The sequence below is a fragment of the Thamnophis elegans genome, chromosome 9, assembly GCF_009769535.1.
Source record: "Thamnophis elegans isolate rThaEle1 chromosome 9, rThaEle1.pri, whole genome shotgun sequence".
NCBI lineage: Eukaryota > Metazoa > Chordata > Lepidosauria > Squamata > Colubridae > Thamnophis > Thamnophis elegans.
Window position 1 is genome coordinate 72,690,738 of NC_045549.1, and position 13,539 is coordinate 72,704,276.

Consider the following 13,539-nt stretch of genomic DNA (forward strand, 5'->3'; position numbering starts at 1 on the left):
AAAGCCGAAGAGCCAGCGCTGTCTGAAGACATCTCCGTGATCTTGTGGCCGGCATGACTTAATGCCGAAGGCTCATGGAACGCTGTTACCTTCCCACCAAAGGTGGTTCCTATTTTTCTACTTGCATTTTTACAACTGCTAGGTTGGCAGCAGCTGGGACAAGTCACGGGAGCTCACTCGGTTACGCAGCGCTAGGGATTCGAACTGCTGACCTTTCTGATCAACAAGCTCAGCATCTTAGCCACTGAGCCGCCACGTCCCTCTTTAAATTAGGATGTGTTAGGTGGGAATATTAAGATCCATTGCAAAGAAAGGAGGCATTAATAAAAGTGCTACTTTGCGCTGCGCGATTCTCCGTTACAACTGGAAGCTTGGAAATGAAAGAATTAATTCTTGTTGACTTGCATCCCTCAATTAGAACATGAAGGAGGTTAAATCGAATGAAAATAAATTTCGCTGTAAAATACAGACGATCCTCGACTTCCAATAGTTCATTTAGTGACCGTTGAAAGTTACAACGGCACTGAAAAAAGTAGGGTCTCCTGCTTGGGCAGCGGGGGGTTGGACTAGATGACCTACAAGGTCCCTTCCCACTGTATTAATCTGTTAAGTCTGACTCATGACTGTTTTTCACACTTACGACCATTGCAACCTCCCATGGTTATGTGATCAAAATTCAGGCGCTTGGCAACTGACCCGTATTTATGACGGTTGTAGTGTCCCGGATCAGGTGACACCCCCCCCCTTTTGCGACCTTCTGACAAGCAAAGTCAATAGGGGAAGCCAGATTCACTTAACAACTATGTTGCTAACTTTACAACTGCAGTGATTCACTTAACAACTGTGCCAAGAAAGGTCGTAAAATGGGGCGAAGGTCACTTAACAAATATCACACTTAACAGTAGAAATTTTGGGCTCTATTGAGGTCATAACTCAAGGGCTGCCCGTGTCTGTCATACTCGTTCTCCCCAACAGCTGTGTTTTACGTGCCATAGTCCAGGGGTGAAATGCTACCGGTTTGCACTGGTTTGCCCCAACCGGTAGTAAAAATGCTACTGGTTCACTTGAACAGGTAGTAAAAATATAACTGGTTCACCTGAACTGGTAGTAAAAATGCTACTGCTTCGCCCAAACCAGTAGTAAAAATGCTACTGGTTCTCTTGAACAGGTAGTAAAAATGCTACTGGTTTACCCAAACCAGTAGTAAAAATGCTACTGGTTCTCTTGAACAGGTAGTAAAATGTTTTGGTTCACCCAAACTGGTAGTAAAAATGCTACTGGTTTATCCAAACTGGTAGTAAAAATGCTACTGGTTCGCCCGAACTGGTAGTACAAATGCTACTTGTTTGCCCAAACCGGTAGTAAAAATGCTACTGGTTCTCTTGAACAGGTAGTAAAAATGTTACTGGTTTACCCAAACCAGTAGTAAAAATGCTACTGGTTCTCTTGAACAGGTAGTAAAATGCTACTGGTTCACCCAAACTGGTAGTAAAAATGCTACTGGTTCACCCAAACTGATAGTAAAAATGCTACTGGTTCACCCAAATGGGTAGTAAAAATGCTACTGGTTCGCCCAAAACCGGTATTTAAAATGCTACTGATTCGCCCAAACCGGTATTTAAAATGCTACTGGTTCACCCAAACTGGTAGTAAAAATGCTACTGGTTCACCCAAATGGGTAGTAAAAATGCTACTGGTTCGCACCAAAACCGGTATTTAAAATGCTACTGATTCGCCCAAACCGGTATTTAAAATGCTACTGGTTCACCCAAACTGGTAGTACAAATGCTACTTGTTTGCCCAAACCAGTAGTAAAAATGCTACTGGTTCTCTTGAACAGGTAGTAAAATGCTACTGGTTCGCCCAAACATAGTAAAAATGCTACTGGTTTGCCTGAACTGGGAGTAAAAATGCTACTGGTTCACCCCAAACCAGTAATAAAAATGCTACTGGTTCACCCAAACCAGTAATAAAAATGCTACTGGTTCGCTCCAACCAATAGTAAAAATACTACTGGTTCGCCTGAACTGGTAGTAAAATAAATGAAACTGGTTCGGGCGAACCAGTTTTTCAGACAGCCAGCTGTGATGTGCAATTTATATTAGCTAGAAAGCAGGGATTCCTGCGAATGCGCTCACGTGCACGCTCACATTACTACTGAACCAGTAGCAAAGGTAAGTGGATCTCACCCCTGGCACAGTCCCCATTTCTCTACATCGTTGAGACTAGGAAGATCAAGTTTGTACTGTTTCAATTCGTTCTTCTTTTGTCATTGGGCCTCTTAACCTTTTGGAAGAAGGAAAATGCCTGTCTAAGCTTTGATGGACAATGTCCTCAGCGTTGTTCCTGACCATTGTTCTGTGTTGTGTGCACCACAGGGCCTTTTGGGAGAAAAATACGGAAGTATCCGCATCCCGGGAGAAGTGGAATCCTCAGAATTCGAAATGATTCTGGATGCCGCAGTTGAGGCCAAGCTGGAAACCAAGATTTTGGAAGAGTGCTACTGCCGGGATGAGAACGCGGTGCCCCCAACCTATTACCTCAAACCGAAACCTGACATCCTGAAGAGCAATCCCAATATGGTAAATCTGCTTCACGTGGTGTTGAATTAGGACAGGAGTCCCATACCCGACTTCATTGAGGGCTGCATCAGGGTTGTGTTTGACCTGGGGGGGGACAGGGGGCGTGGCCAGGATGACACCCCCTGTGTCGAGGAGTCCCTGTGGTGACCCGAGCCTTCTGCCAGCGAAAACAGGCTCCTGAGTTCCGTTTTCAGCTGGGACGGCCATTTGCAATCCTCCGCCAGCGAAAATTGAGCTCAGGAGAGCCACGCACGACTCTTGTGAACTCCGGCAGAGGCACCGTGGACTGATCCTTCACTGTTTCCGGAGCAGCCCCGTGGGCCAGATCTAAGCACCCCGCAGGTTGCATCTGGCCCTCAGACCTTGAGTTTGACACCTCTGATTTAGGACATGTCTGAGGGCGGAGTCAAAAGGGGGTTTAGGCTAGAATCCTAACGTGGCTACAAGCAGACTAAATCCAACATCCCCTTGAAATCGGTTGATCCTTACTTAACTCCCAACAGGTTGCTTGCCATTAGTTGAGAAGATCACAAAAAGAGGGTGAAAATTTGACTGAGTCTTATACACCGAATGTAGACCCACCCACCGCCACCAGAGACCAAAAATGGGTGGCATGGAGGCAGCGATGGTCTGCGGCAATCCCTGCAGCCTGGAACAGCTGATTGGAGCAGTCTGATCCACTCGCCAATCGGCTGTGCTGAATCAGTCTGCAATAAGTGCTGAAGCTGACCTGGCTGGTCAGAGTTTTACAGCAGCAATCACATTCAGAAAGCACAGTAACTGATTCAGCAGGATTCAAATAATAATAATATACAATACATTACCAAAAGCAGGTTTTCCAAGGTAGCAGTAAATACAAGCAAAACACAAGCAGTTTCACTTTCGGTCTGGGCTAAGCCAGGCTCCTCACTGTCTCCTTGTTGCTCACACAGCAAATACTGTTTCAGAGTCCAAACAGCCCTCACTGGTGGCCCCTATGCCGTGGCAGGCCTGGGTCACTGCCGGTTCCAGCGACCCACGCCAAACCCATAGTAACCCACCTCTGTCCCTAATCCTTCTCTTCAGTAGCCTCAGTCAAACTACTCATTCCTTCACCCGGTCATCCAACTTTCTTGTTTTGTGTTCAGATGTCCTTCAAGTTATCAGACCTGGGGAGGGGAGGGATGAGGAGGGAAGAACAGCATGGGAGAGTTGCCATGGAAACTTTCCATCATGGAGAGTTCGTGCAAAACCCTGTCCCTCCTGCTGATTGTTGCCATGAAGACAATATTCGGAAAGGAAACAGATGGGGTAGGAAAAGTATTGTTTCCACCACCACCACCCCAGATTGGGAGTCAAATTTTTCTATGGGAAAGGGGTTAGAAATGTACATTTGCTTCTTAGGTACAATAAACTCGTGACCCGTCAAAACGCGCCCGATTAAACCGCGCCCAATTAAACCGCGTCGCTGATGTCATCAACAGGGCGACAACAGCCAGTGTGGAGAAAGAAGGGCACTTTAAATAGCGCTTTGAAAGCAAGCCGATTCAACTTAAGGTAAGGGTTAGGGTTAGGGTTAGGGTTAGGGTTAGGGTTAGCTTTAGGGTTAGGTTAAGGGTTAGGGTTAGGGTTAGGTTACGGGTTAGGATTAGGTTTAGGGTTAGGTTAAAGGTTAGGTTTAGGGGGGTTAGGTTTAGGTTTAGGGGTTAATTTTAGGTTAGGATTTACAGCGTCCTTCTGTCTCCGCACTGTTGTCGCCCTGTTGATGACGTCAGCGACGCGGTTTAGTCGGGCGCGGTTTAGTCGAGCGCGGTTTTGTGGTGGAACCCAATAAACTGGTATGTGCACACAACACACTCATATTCTAATACAGGTAGTCCTCAACCTACGACCAGAATGGAGCCCGGGATTTACGTTGCTAAGTGAGAAATTCGTTCAGTGAGTTTTGCCTCGTTTTATGACTTCCCTTGCCACATTTGAGAAGTGAATTGCTGCGGTTCACCGACAAAACCGTGCCGACAAAACCGCGGTGAGAAAACCGCGAGGTTGAAATCATGCTGACTATGGGCGCAGAAGCGCCGACGAAAGCGCGCCATCAAAAAACAACGAAAACAACGTAATAACCCTAAACCTAACCCTAACCCTTACCTTAACTTAAATCTCGCTTTTGTGGGCGCGGTTCTGTCGGCCGTTGTTGTGGGTGCGTTTATGACATCGCGGTTTTCTCGCCACGGTTTTGTCGGTGCGCTATTGTCCTGCGCGCATTTGTCGGGTCACAAATTGCTGCCGTCATTAAATTAGAAACACGGTTGTTAAGCAAATCAGGAATCTTGACTTGGCTTGTCAGAAGGTTGAGGAAGGTGGTCACATGACCCGCAGGACATGACCTGCCGTCATAAATATGAGTCAGCCAAGCCTCTGAATGTAAATCACAGGGCCATGGGGGTGATGCAATGGTCATAAGTGCAGCGACCCAGACCTGCCATGCCTTCAAACCGGTTCTCCTACGTGGCTGCCCTCTTGATTTTCGGTTCTGCGCATACACAGAGCAATTGTAATTGCATACATTTAATTTTTTTTCCCTATTTTTAACATTTTGCACGTGCCTAGACCTATTTTTGTGCAATGTGCTTGTGCAGAGAGCGCAAAAAAATTGTGCGTCCCGAACCAGCAGTAATGCCGGGAGCAACCCACCCTTGCCTGTGGCCCATTTTGCAGCAGGGGTACCATGGGCCAGTCTTTTCATATTTTCAGGCAGGCTCCACGGGCCAGATTAATAGCAATAGCAATAGCAGTTAGACTTATATACCGCTTCATAGGGCTTTCAGCCCTCTCTAAGCGGTTTACAGGGTCAGCATATCGCCCCCACAGTCTGGGTCCTCATTTCACCCACTTCGGAAGGATGGAAGGCTGAGTCAACCTTGAGCCGGTGAGATTAGAACCGCTGAACTGCAGATAACAGTCAGCTGAAGTGGCCTGCAGTACTGCACCCTAACCACTGCGCCACCTCGGCTTCTTAAGCACCCTGCAGTCCGGATCCAGCCTTGAGTTTGACACCCCTGTATTAAACACATCAAAACCTTCCAAGTTAATTTTATCCGCATGCGTTTTGGGCCTGCTTTTTGCAATTGTCGAAACCCTGGCACTGACCTTATCCTTTTTTCTTCTTTTTGTCTTTTTTTTTTTCTTTGTTGCTTTAAAGATGGAAGCCTCCTGCAACCCTGTCAGTGAGAGCAAATGGCAGGAGATATCAGAAGAAATTAAGGTGATGTTTAAGACAGCCGTGAAGATACTGTATGAAAAGGGGAAAATGAAACACAGTCAAGCAAAGAGATATCTTTCCTCTGGTAAACATGAAATCCAGGCACACCAGTGCGTAGACAGATAAATGCTGAGATAGGATTGCAGGGAAGTATGTGCAAAAAAGAAGAAGAAAAAAAAGGAAATCGATTGCCTTCGATTGAATCGTAGCCACTAATGACATGCGATTCTCATCGCAGGTATAATTGTTCCTAAATTGGGTCTCTTCACCCTACTCCTGAAACAATGAAGAGATAGGAAAGGCACTGCAGAGGTAGTCCTCAGCTTACGACCACAATAGAAGCCATCCCCAAGGTGCTTTTTAAAAAAAATAAAAGGCCAGCGGACTTTCTGGTTTTTCATTGAAGAGGTTTCGCTTCTCATCGCTAGAAGCTTCCTCAGTTCTGATCAGAGCAGAGGTGGTATTCAGCCAGTTCAGACTGGTTCACCCTAAGAAGCTTCCTCAGTTCTGATCAGAGCAGAGGTGGTATTCAGTCAGTTCAGACTGGTTCACCCTAAGAAGCTTCCTCAGTTCTGATCAGAGCAGAGGTGGTATTCAGTCAGTTCAGACCGGTTCGCCCGAAGAAGCTTCCTCAGTTCTGATCAGAGCAGAGGTCGTATCCAGCCGGTTCGGACCGGTTCACCTGAAGAAGCTTCCTCAGTTCTGATCAGAGCAGAGGTGGTATTCAGCCAGTTCAGACTGGTTCACCCTAAGAAGCTTCCTCAGTTCTGATCAGAGCAGAGGTGGTATTCAGTCAGTTCAGACCGGTTCGCCCGAAGAAGCTTCCTCAGTTCTGATCAGAGCAGAGGTCGTATCCAGCCGGTTCGGGACCGGTTCACCTGAAGAAGCTTCCTCAGTTCTGATCAGAGCAGAGGTGGTATTCAGCCAGTTCAGACTGGTTCACCCTAAGAAGCTTCCTCAGTTCTGATCAGAGCAGAGGTGGTATTCAGTCAGTTCAGACCGGTTCGCCCGAAGAAGCTTCCTCAGTTCTGATCAGAGCAGAGGTCGTATCCAGCCGGTTCGGACCGGTTCACCTGAAGAAGCTTCCTCAGTTCTGATCAGAGCAGAGGTGGTATTCAGCCAGTTCGGACCGGTTCACCAGAAGAAGCTTCCTCAGTTCCGATCAGAGCAGAGGTCATATTCAGCTGGTTCGTACCGGTTCGCCCGAAGAAGCTTCCTCAGTTCCGATCAGAGCAGAGGTCATATTCAGCTGGTTCAGACCGGTTCGCCCGAAGAAGCTTTCTCAGTTCTGATCAGAGCAGAGGTCGTATTCAGCTGGTTCAGACCAGTTCGCCTGGAGTGGTAGTGGAAATCACGATTTTGGGCGAACTGTTCCAAACCGGCTGAATGCCACCCGCTCACCCGCCCCGGCTCTATGCATCCCATTTAGGCACAAGTGTTTTAGGCCAGGCGCATGTGTGGAAGGGGCGCACGCGAACCAGTGGTAACAAATGTGAAACCCACCACTCGATGAGAGCCTCACATTTCTGTGGCTGAGTCAGGCATTTGTTAAAATGAGCTTTGTCCCATTGTGCGACCTCCCTTGCCACCGTTGTTAAGCGAACCACTGCTGTTGTTAAGCTGCCAACATGGTGGCTGAGTGAATTGGATTTCCCCATTGATCTCGCTTGTTGGAAGGTGACCCCCCCCCAGGACATAAATACGAATCTGTTGCCAAGCATCTGAGTTTCGATCATGTGACTATGGGGAGGCTCCAGTGTGAACAATTGTCATAAGTCACTTTCCCCAGTGCTGTTGTAAGTTCAAACGGTCACTAAGTGAACGGTTTTAAGTCGAGGACTACCTGTATAGAACGTAACTGGCTTTGTCTTCCTCGCCCCAAGTATAGAATATGAGGAAACAATTAGAGAAGCTTGGTAAGAGTTTGATACAGCCTAAATGTCTGTGTAGATTTCTCAGTCATCCAGGTCATAAAGGTGCTTTTTCAAGGGGAAACTGGACTTCCTCGGTTTTCTTTGAAGATCCAAGCTTCTCATCCAAGAAGCTTCTTCAGCTCTGTAGTTATAGCTAGATGTCTATGGAGCTTGTCAGTCATCCAGGTCATGGTTGTCCCAAAAGTGCTTTTTCAGGAGGCCACTGGACTGTCTTGGTTTTCTTTGAAGAAGTTTAGCTTCTCATCCAGGAATCTCCTTCAGCTTTCTCCAGTCTACAACACAGTCCTTTCAACAGTTCCAAGAAGGCTCCACACGCATTTTGCACTACTCAGCCGACCCTGAGGACAAGGTAAACCTCCAGGTGGCCTCAATGACTGTTAAAAAGAATGCAAACGACTAGTTGTCTGCAAGGAGGCTCAATCCTTCCATTCCCCACCATCCAGTCAGAGCTGAAGCTTTTTGGGTGAGAAGTGAAGCATCTTCAAAAAGACAAAAACAAGAAAGTCCAGTTACCTCTTGAAAAAGTTCCTTCGGGACAACCATGACCTGGATGGCTGTGAATGCCCATAGACATTTAAGATGGGTGGACTTCAACTCCCAGAACTCCTGCAGCCAAGCTCAGGAATTTTTAAGGTGGGTGGACTTCGACTCCCATCTCAAGAACTTTAAGATGGATGGACTTTAACTCCCAGAATTCTCCCAGCCATATTCAGGAACATTAATTTCCCCAACCAATCTCAGAAACTTTAAATTCTAGGACTTCAACTCCCAAAATCTCCCCCCAGCCAACCTAGGAGCTTCCCAGAGCTGAAGAAGTTTCTTGGAGGAGAAGCGAAACATCTTCAAAGAAAAAAACAGAAAGTCCTGTTGCTTCTTGGGGGAAAAAAATCACTTTTGATACAGCCTAGTAAATTTGGATTCCGCGCAGCAGATTTGACTTTATTCTCCACGAACTTTAGACGTTTTCTTATTTTCTTTCCCCTCTTCTCTTCTCTCAGCTATCGAAGACGAGTTCGATTTCGCCCTAGGAAAACAAACCCCGGCTTTTTTGAAGAAGTGCGTTTGTTACATCCGTAAAATTGCCAACATCGAACGTTTCGTGAAAATGCCTGAGATGGAGAAATACATGGACGTCCTTCACAGCGGCGGGAAATTTCTGAGGGATCCCGAAGCACTTGAAAAACTCATCCGACTCAGGGACGAATTTGTACCTACCATTGTGGCTTCGTCCAACTTGAGAGTCTACACCTCCGTTACGCATTGTGACATCAAGTACGGTTACACCCAAGAAGTAGAGAGCCACTACATTGAAGGTCTTGGCAAACAGTTCTACGAAGACATGATTGACATCATACAAGCAACGGTCCAACAGAATTTTGACATAGAGACAGACTGGATTTATGACGAAGTCCTGCAACATTCCTCTCTGTGTAGAACCTACTCTTCCTTCTACGAATATAGATGTGAGGCCAGAACGATCATGCGTAAATACCTCCTGCCGAAGAAAATGGGCCACGTTAATCCTCTTATCATCTATGGGGGACCCTGCACCGGGAAAACATTTTTATTAGCAGAAGTGTCAAAGAAGGTAAAAGCCCACAGCCCTCCTGTTAATTTTTTCCCCCTTGCTGTTTTAAACCTAACAGTTTAAAGACTAAAAGTCTTTAAAGAGTTAGTCTTTTGGTCTTTCCAAGACTAAAACTGAAGACTAAAAGTCTGTAGAGATAATCAGTCATCCAGGTCATGGTTGTCCCAAAGGGTTCCACCACAAAACCGCGGTCGACTAAAGCGCGCTCGACGAAACCGCAGTACCTGACATCATGACAGCACGACGAAAAAAAGCACGCTGTGAGCACTAAAGTTAAAATTAACCCCGAAACCTAACCCTAAACCTAACCCTTAACCTAACCCTAAACCTAAACCCTTAACCTAATGCTAAACCTAACGCTAACCCTTAACCTAACCCTAAACCTAACTCTTAACGCTTAACCTAATCCTAAACCTAACCCTAACCCTTAACCTAACCCTAACCCTAACCCTTACCTTAATGTGAATTGGCTTGCTTTCAAAGCGCTTTTTAAAGCGCCCTTTTTTCTCCGCGGTCGCTGTTGTCGTGCTGCTGATGACGTCAGCGACGCGCTTAATCGGGCGCGCTTTAGTGGACCGCGGTTTGTCGTGCCACGGTCCCAAAGGTGCTTTTTCCAGGGGACAGCTGGACTTTCTTTGAAGACGTCCAGTCAGCGTTGAAGAAGCTGAGAAGTGAAATGTCTTCAAAGAAAAAAAAGGAAGTCCAGTTGCCTCCTGAAACAGCACCTTCGGGATAATTGAAGATTACTTCTCGGTTTTATTTTAAGCTGTAATTGGGAGCTTTCTCTAGATCACTTCACCTGTTGGTAGCCTTATTCTTGAAGTTGCCGATAAGACAAGAAAAAGCATTTGAACTCATTAAAGTGGATGAGTCTCTTAAAGCAGGCTCAACTTTATTTAGGCTCACACAAAGAGGCACTTTTGCCTATCTTTTGATTGTCATGTGATTTAAATTGTGATGCGTTGATGACCGACTCACATTTATGACGGTTACCTTGTCCCTGGGTCATGTGATCCCCCTTTTGCGACCGTCTGTCAAGCAAAGTCAATGGGGGGGAAGCCAGATTCGCTTAACAACCGTGTTCCTAATTTAACAACCACAGCGACTCTCTGAACTATGTGGCCAGAAAAGTCATCAAGCGGGGCAAAGCTCACTTAACAAATTTCCTCGCTTAGCAACATAAACATTGGGCTCGATTGCTTTACTTCTCTCTTTATACTGAAATGAATTTCAATTGTTATAGGTTGAGAACTCTGTTTTAATTAATAAATAATATCATTGTGCTATTTTCTCGCCTGGACTACTGTAACGCTCTCTACATAGGGCTGCCCTTGAAGAGCACCGGAGGCTTCAACTGGTCCAGAATGCAGCCATGTGGGTTATCATGGGGGCACCTAGGTGCTCCCATGTTGCGCCCCTTTTAGGCGGCCTGCACTGGTTGCCGGTTGTCTTCCGGGTGCGATTCAATGTACTAATTGTGACCTTTAAAGCGCTCCATGGCTTAGACCCAGGATACCTACGAGACCACCTACTGCCACAGGTAGCCTCCCACCGTCCAGTACGATCCCACAGAGTTGGCCCCCTCAGGGTGCTGTTGGCCAGACAGTGTCGGCTAGTGACCCCCAGGGGGAGAGCCTTCTCTGTGGGAGCGCCTTCCCTCTGAAATGATCTGCCCCCGGAGCTTCGTATAATCCCCAACCTCCGGTCCTTCCGACGCGCCCTAAAAAGTTGGCTTTTCCAGCAAGCCGGCCTGGCCTGAACAGAATAAAATAGAGGATTAATTTGGTTGTTAATTTTAATTAAAATTTTATTGTAAATATCAATTGAGGGTTTTTTGGGGGGATACTTTATTTAATATCCCTTTTAATTTTCGTAATACGTGTTTTCTTTTATGTTGTACGCTGCCCTGAGTCCTTGGGAGAAAGGCGGCATATAAATCCAATAAAACCTATTTAGAGAATAACATTGTTGTGATGTTCTCTGCTCCTTAAAGGAGATGGTTCTGCAAACCGAGGTGGCGCAGTGGTTAGGGTGCAGTACTGCAGGCCACTTCAACTGACTGTTATCTGCAGTTCAGCGGTTCTAATCTCACTGGCTCAAGGTTCCATCCTTCCGAGGTGGGTGAAATGAGGACCCAGACTGTGGGAGCGATATGCTGACTCTGTAAACCGCTTGGAGAGGGCTGAAGTGGTAGCAGAAATTTGAGTAGTTTGGAGAACTGGTAGCGGAAATTTTGATTAGTGTGGAGAACCGGTAGTGAAAATTTTGAGTAGTTTGGAGAACCGGTAGCAGAAATTTGAGTAGTTTGGAGAACCGGTAGCGGAAATTTTGAGTAGTTCTAAAACTAGCTGTTTTATGTATTTGGCTAAATTTTGGTGAATTTGGCCACATGACCAGATCAAAAGGGGATCGCGTGACCCAGGGACACTGCAACCGTCATAAATGTGAGTCAGTCCTCAAGCATCCAAAACGTAAATCACGTTACCATGGAGATGCTTCAAGGGTCGTAAGTGTGAAATATGGCCATGGGTCACTCTTTTTGGTGCCATTCTAACAGTCACTAAACAAATTGTTGTAGGTCAAGGACTACCTACATTTACCGTGTGTTGTGACCTGTCGACCACCGGTCCCTCCAGCAGCCGAATCAGAGGAGGAGGAGGAGGCGTGGGAGTCAGGGTCAGCATCAAGGCAACCTTAGAGCTCCGAGGGGGAAGCGGACGGAAATGGAGCTGGCAGAGAGAGAGAGAGAGAGAGACAAAGGCGGAGCCTGGGCCATCCGTCAGCCCTCAGATGGAGAGTCAACAGCCCCAGGTCTGGAGGTGGCTGATGAGTAAGAGGAGGAACAGCTGAGTCCAGTGCCTGACGCACGGATGTACAGAAGGCAGAGGAGAGGAGAGCAGTGGAAAATCTATGGGCTGGTCCTTAGTCCAGAAGAGCTACCACTGCTAGCAAAGCCCCACTCTAGCTCTGGGGATAAAGGCAGGGGTTGGGGTGGAATAGATGTGGCAATTATTCATCTCCCTGCCGGATAGACTTGTTAGCCTGCGGTGAGAGAGAACTTTTTGCGGGGCAGCCAGCGCTCTTAATAAGGAATTGTTGATTTAAATACAGAGATTTTATCGTGTTTGGAGAGTTGGGTCAGAACACCATGTTTCTTGCGTGTGTGTTCTGGATTAAGTCTACTAACTTGAACAATTAACCTCTTTGTACTTCTACTTTGCAGGCTTATGCTTGGCTGAAGGAAGAGATGGGACCGGAATCGGATCCTGTGGTGATCATAAGATTTATAGGATCTACAGAGATGAGCACAGACCTGAGGACCCTCCTTCAAAGTATTTGTGAACAGTTAGTGGTCAGCTATCGATGCCTCGTGCAAAGCTACCCAAAAAAGACCCACGATCTCCGAGACTTGTTCGTTAACCTTTTGAACGAGTCTTCCTTTCATCGACCTCTGGTTTTAATCTTTGACGCTCTGGAACAGCTGGCCGATCACGAGGACGCCAGGAAATTGTGGTGGCTCCCTGTTCACCTGCCTCGTTCGGTGCGCATTATCTTGTCCACGCTGCCGAACAAACATGGCATCCTGCAAAACTGAAGAGCCTCATCCATGACGAAGACAGCTACATTGAGTTGACACCAAGGGACAGGAAGATGTGCAGCCAAGTCCTCAAGCAACAGCTGCTCCAAGTGAAGAGAAAAGTCACATCGGGCCAACAGATCTACGTCAACGAAGCTTTCTCTAAATGCACTCTGCGATGTTTGTGAACTTAACCTTCCAAGAAATTCGACGTTGGAGGTCTCACAAGGATGTCAATGAGTCTTCCATCTGGTCACTGTTCACGATGGCATAGAGCAGATGTTCTGGTCCCTGCAGAACATCTGTGGAGCGGAGACTTTTTGTCCCCGACAGCCCTTGGCTATATCACAAGTCCAAAGATGGCCTTGAGGAATGGAATTGGAAGACATTTTGGGCTCTCGATAACACGTCATGCTAGAGCTAAGTCAACGCATCAGGAACCTCAATCCGTTGAGAGTACCGTACATCTACATCGCCAAACTAAAGAAGATTAACCGGATACCTCGTAGAAAGACAAGTCAAAACGTAACCTTTTAGTTTGGGCGAATCGGGCACCTACAACTGATTGCCCAAAAGATTATCTTCACAGTGAAGAAGAGTGCAGACATGCCCGCTGT

At 46.7% G+C, this 13,539-nt stretch overlaps 1 protein-coding gene across 1 annotated transcript in view; it reads left to right on the forward strand.

Annotated features, from left to right (window-relative positions):
- Window positions 1–13,539, forward strand: part of NWD2 (NACHT and WD repeat domain containing 2) — a 35,004-nt gene that overhangs the window by 18,019 nt on the left and 3,446 nt on the right. The window contains 9 exon segments of the mRNA XM_032223675.1: window positions 2,379–2,582; window positions 5,764–5,908; window positions 8,756–9,345; window positions 12,569–12,929; window positions 12,932–13,096; window positions 13,099–13,170; window positions 13,173–13,410; window positions 13,412–13,447; window positions 13,449–13,537. Of these exon segments, the coding sequence (XP_032079566.1) occupies window positions 2,379–2,582; window positions 5,764–5,908; window positions 8,756–9,345; window positions 12,569–12,929; window positions 12,932–13,096; window positions 13,099–13,170; window positions 13,173–13,410; window positions 13,412–13,447; window positions 13,449–13,537 (1,900 nt within the window).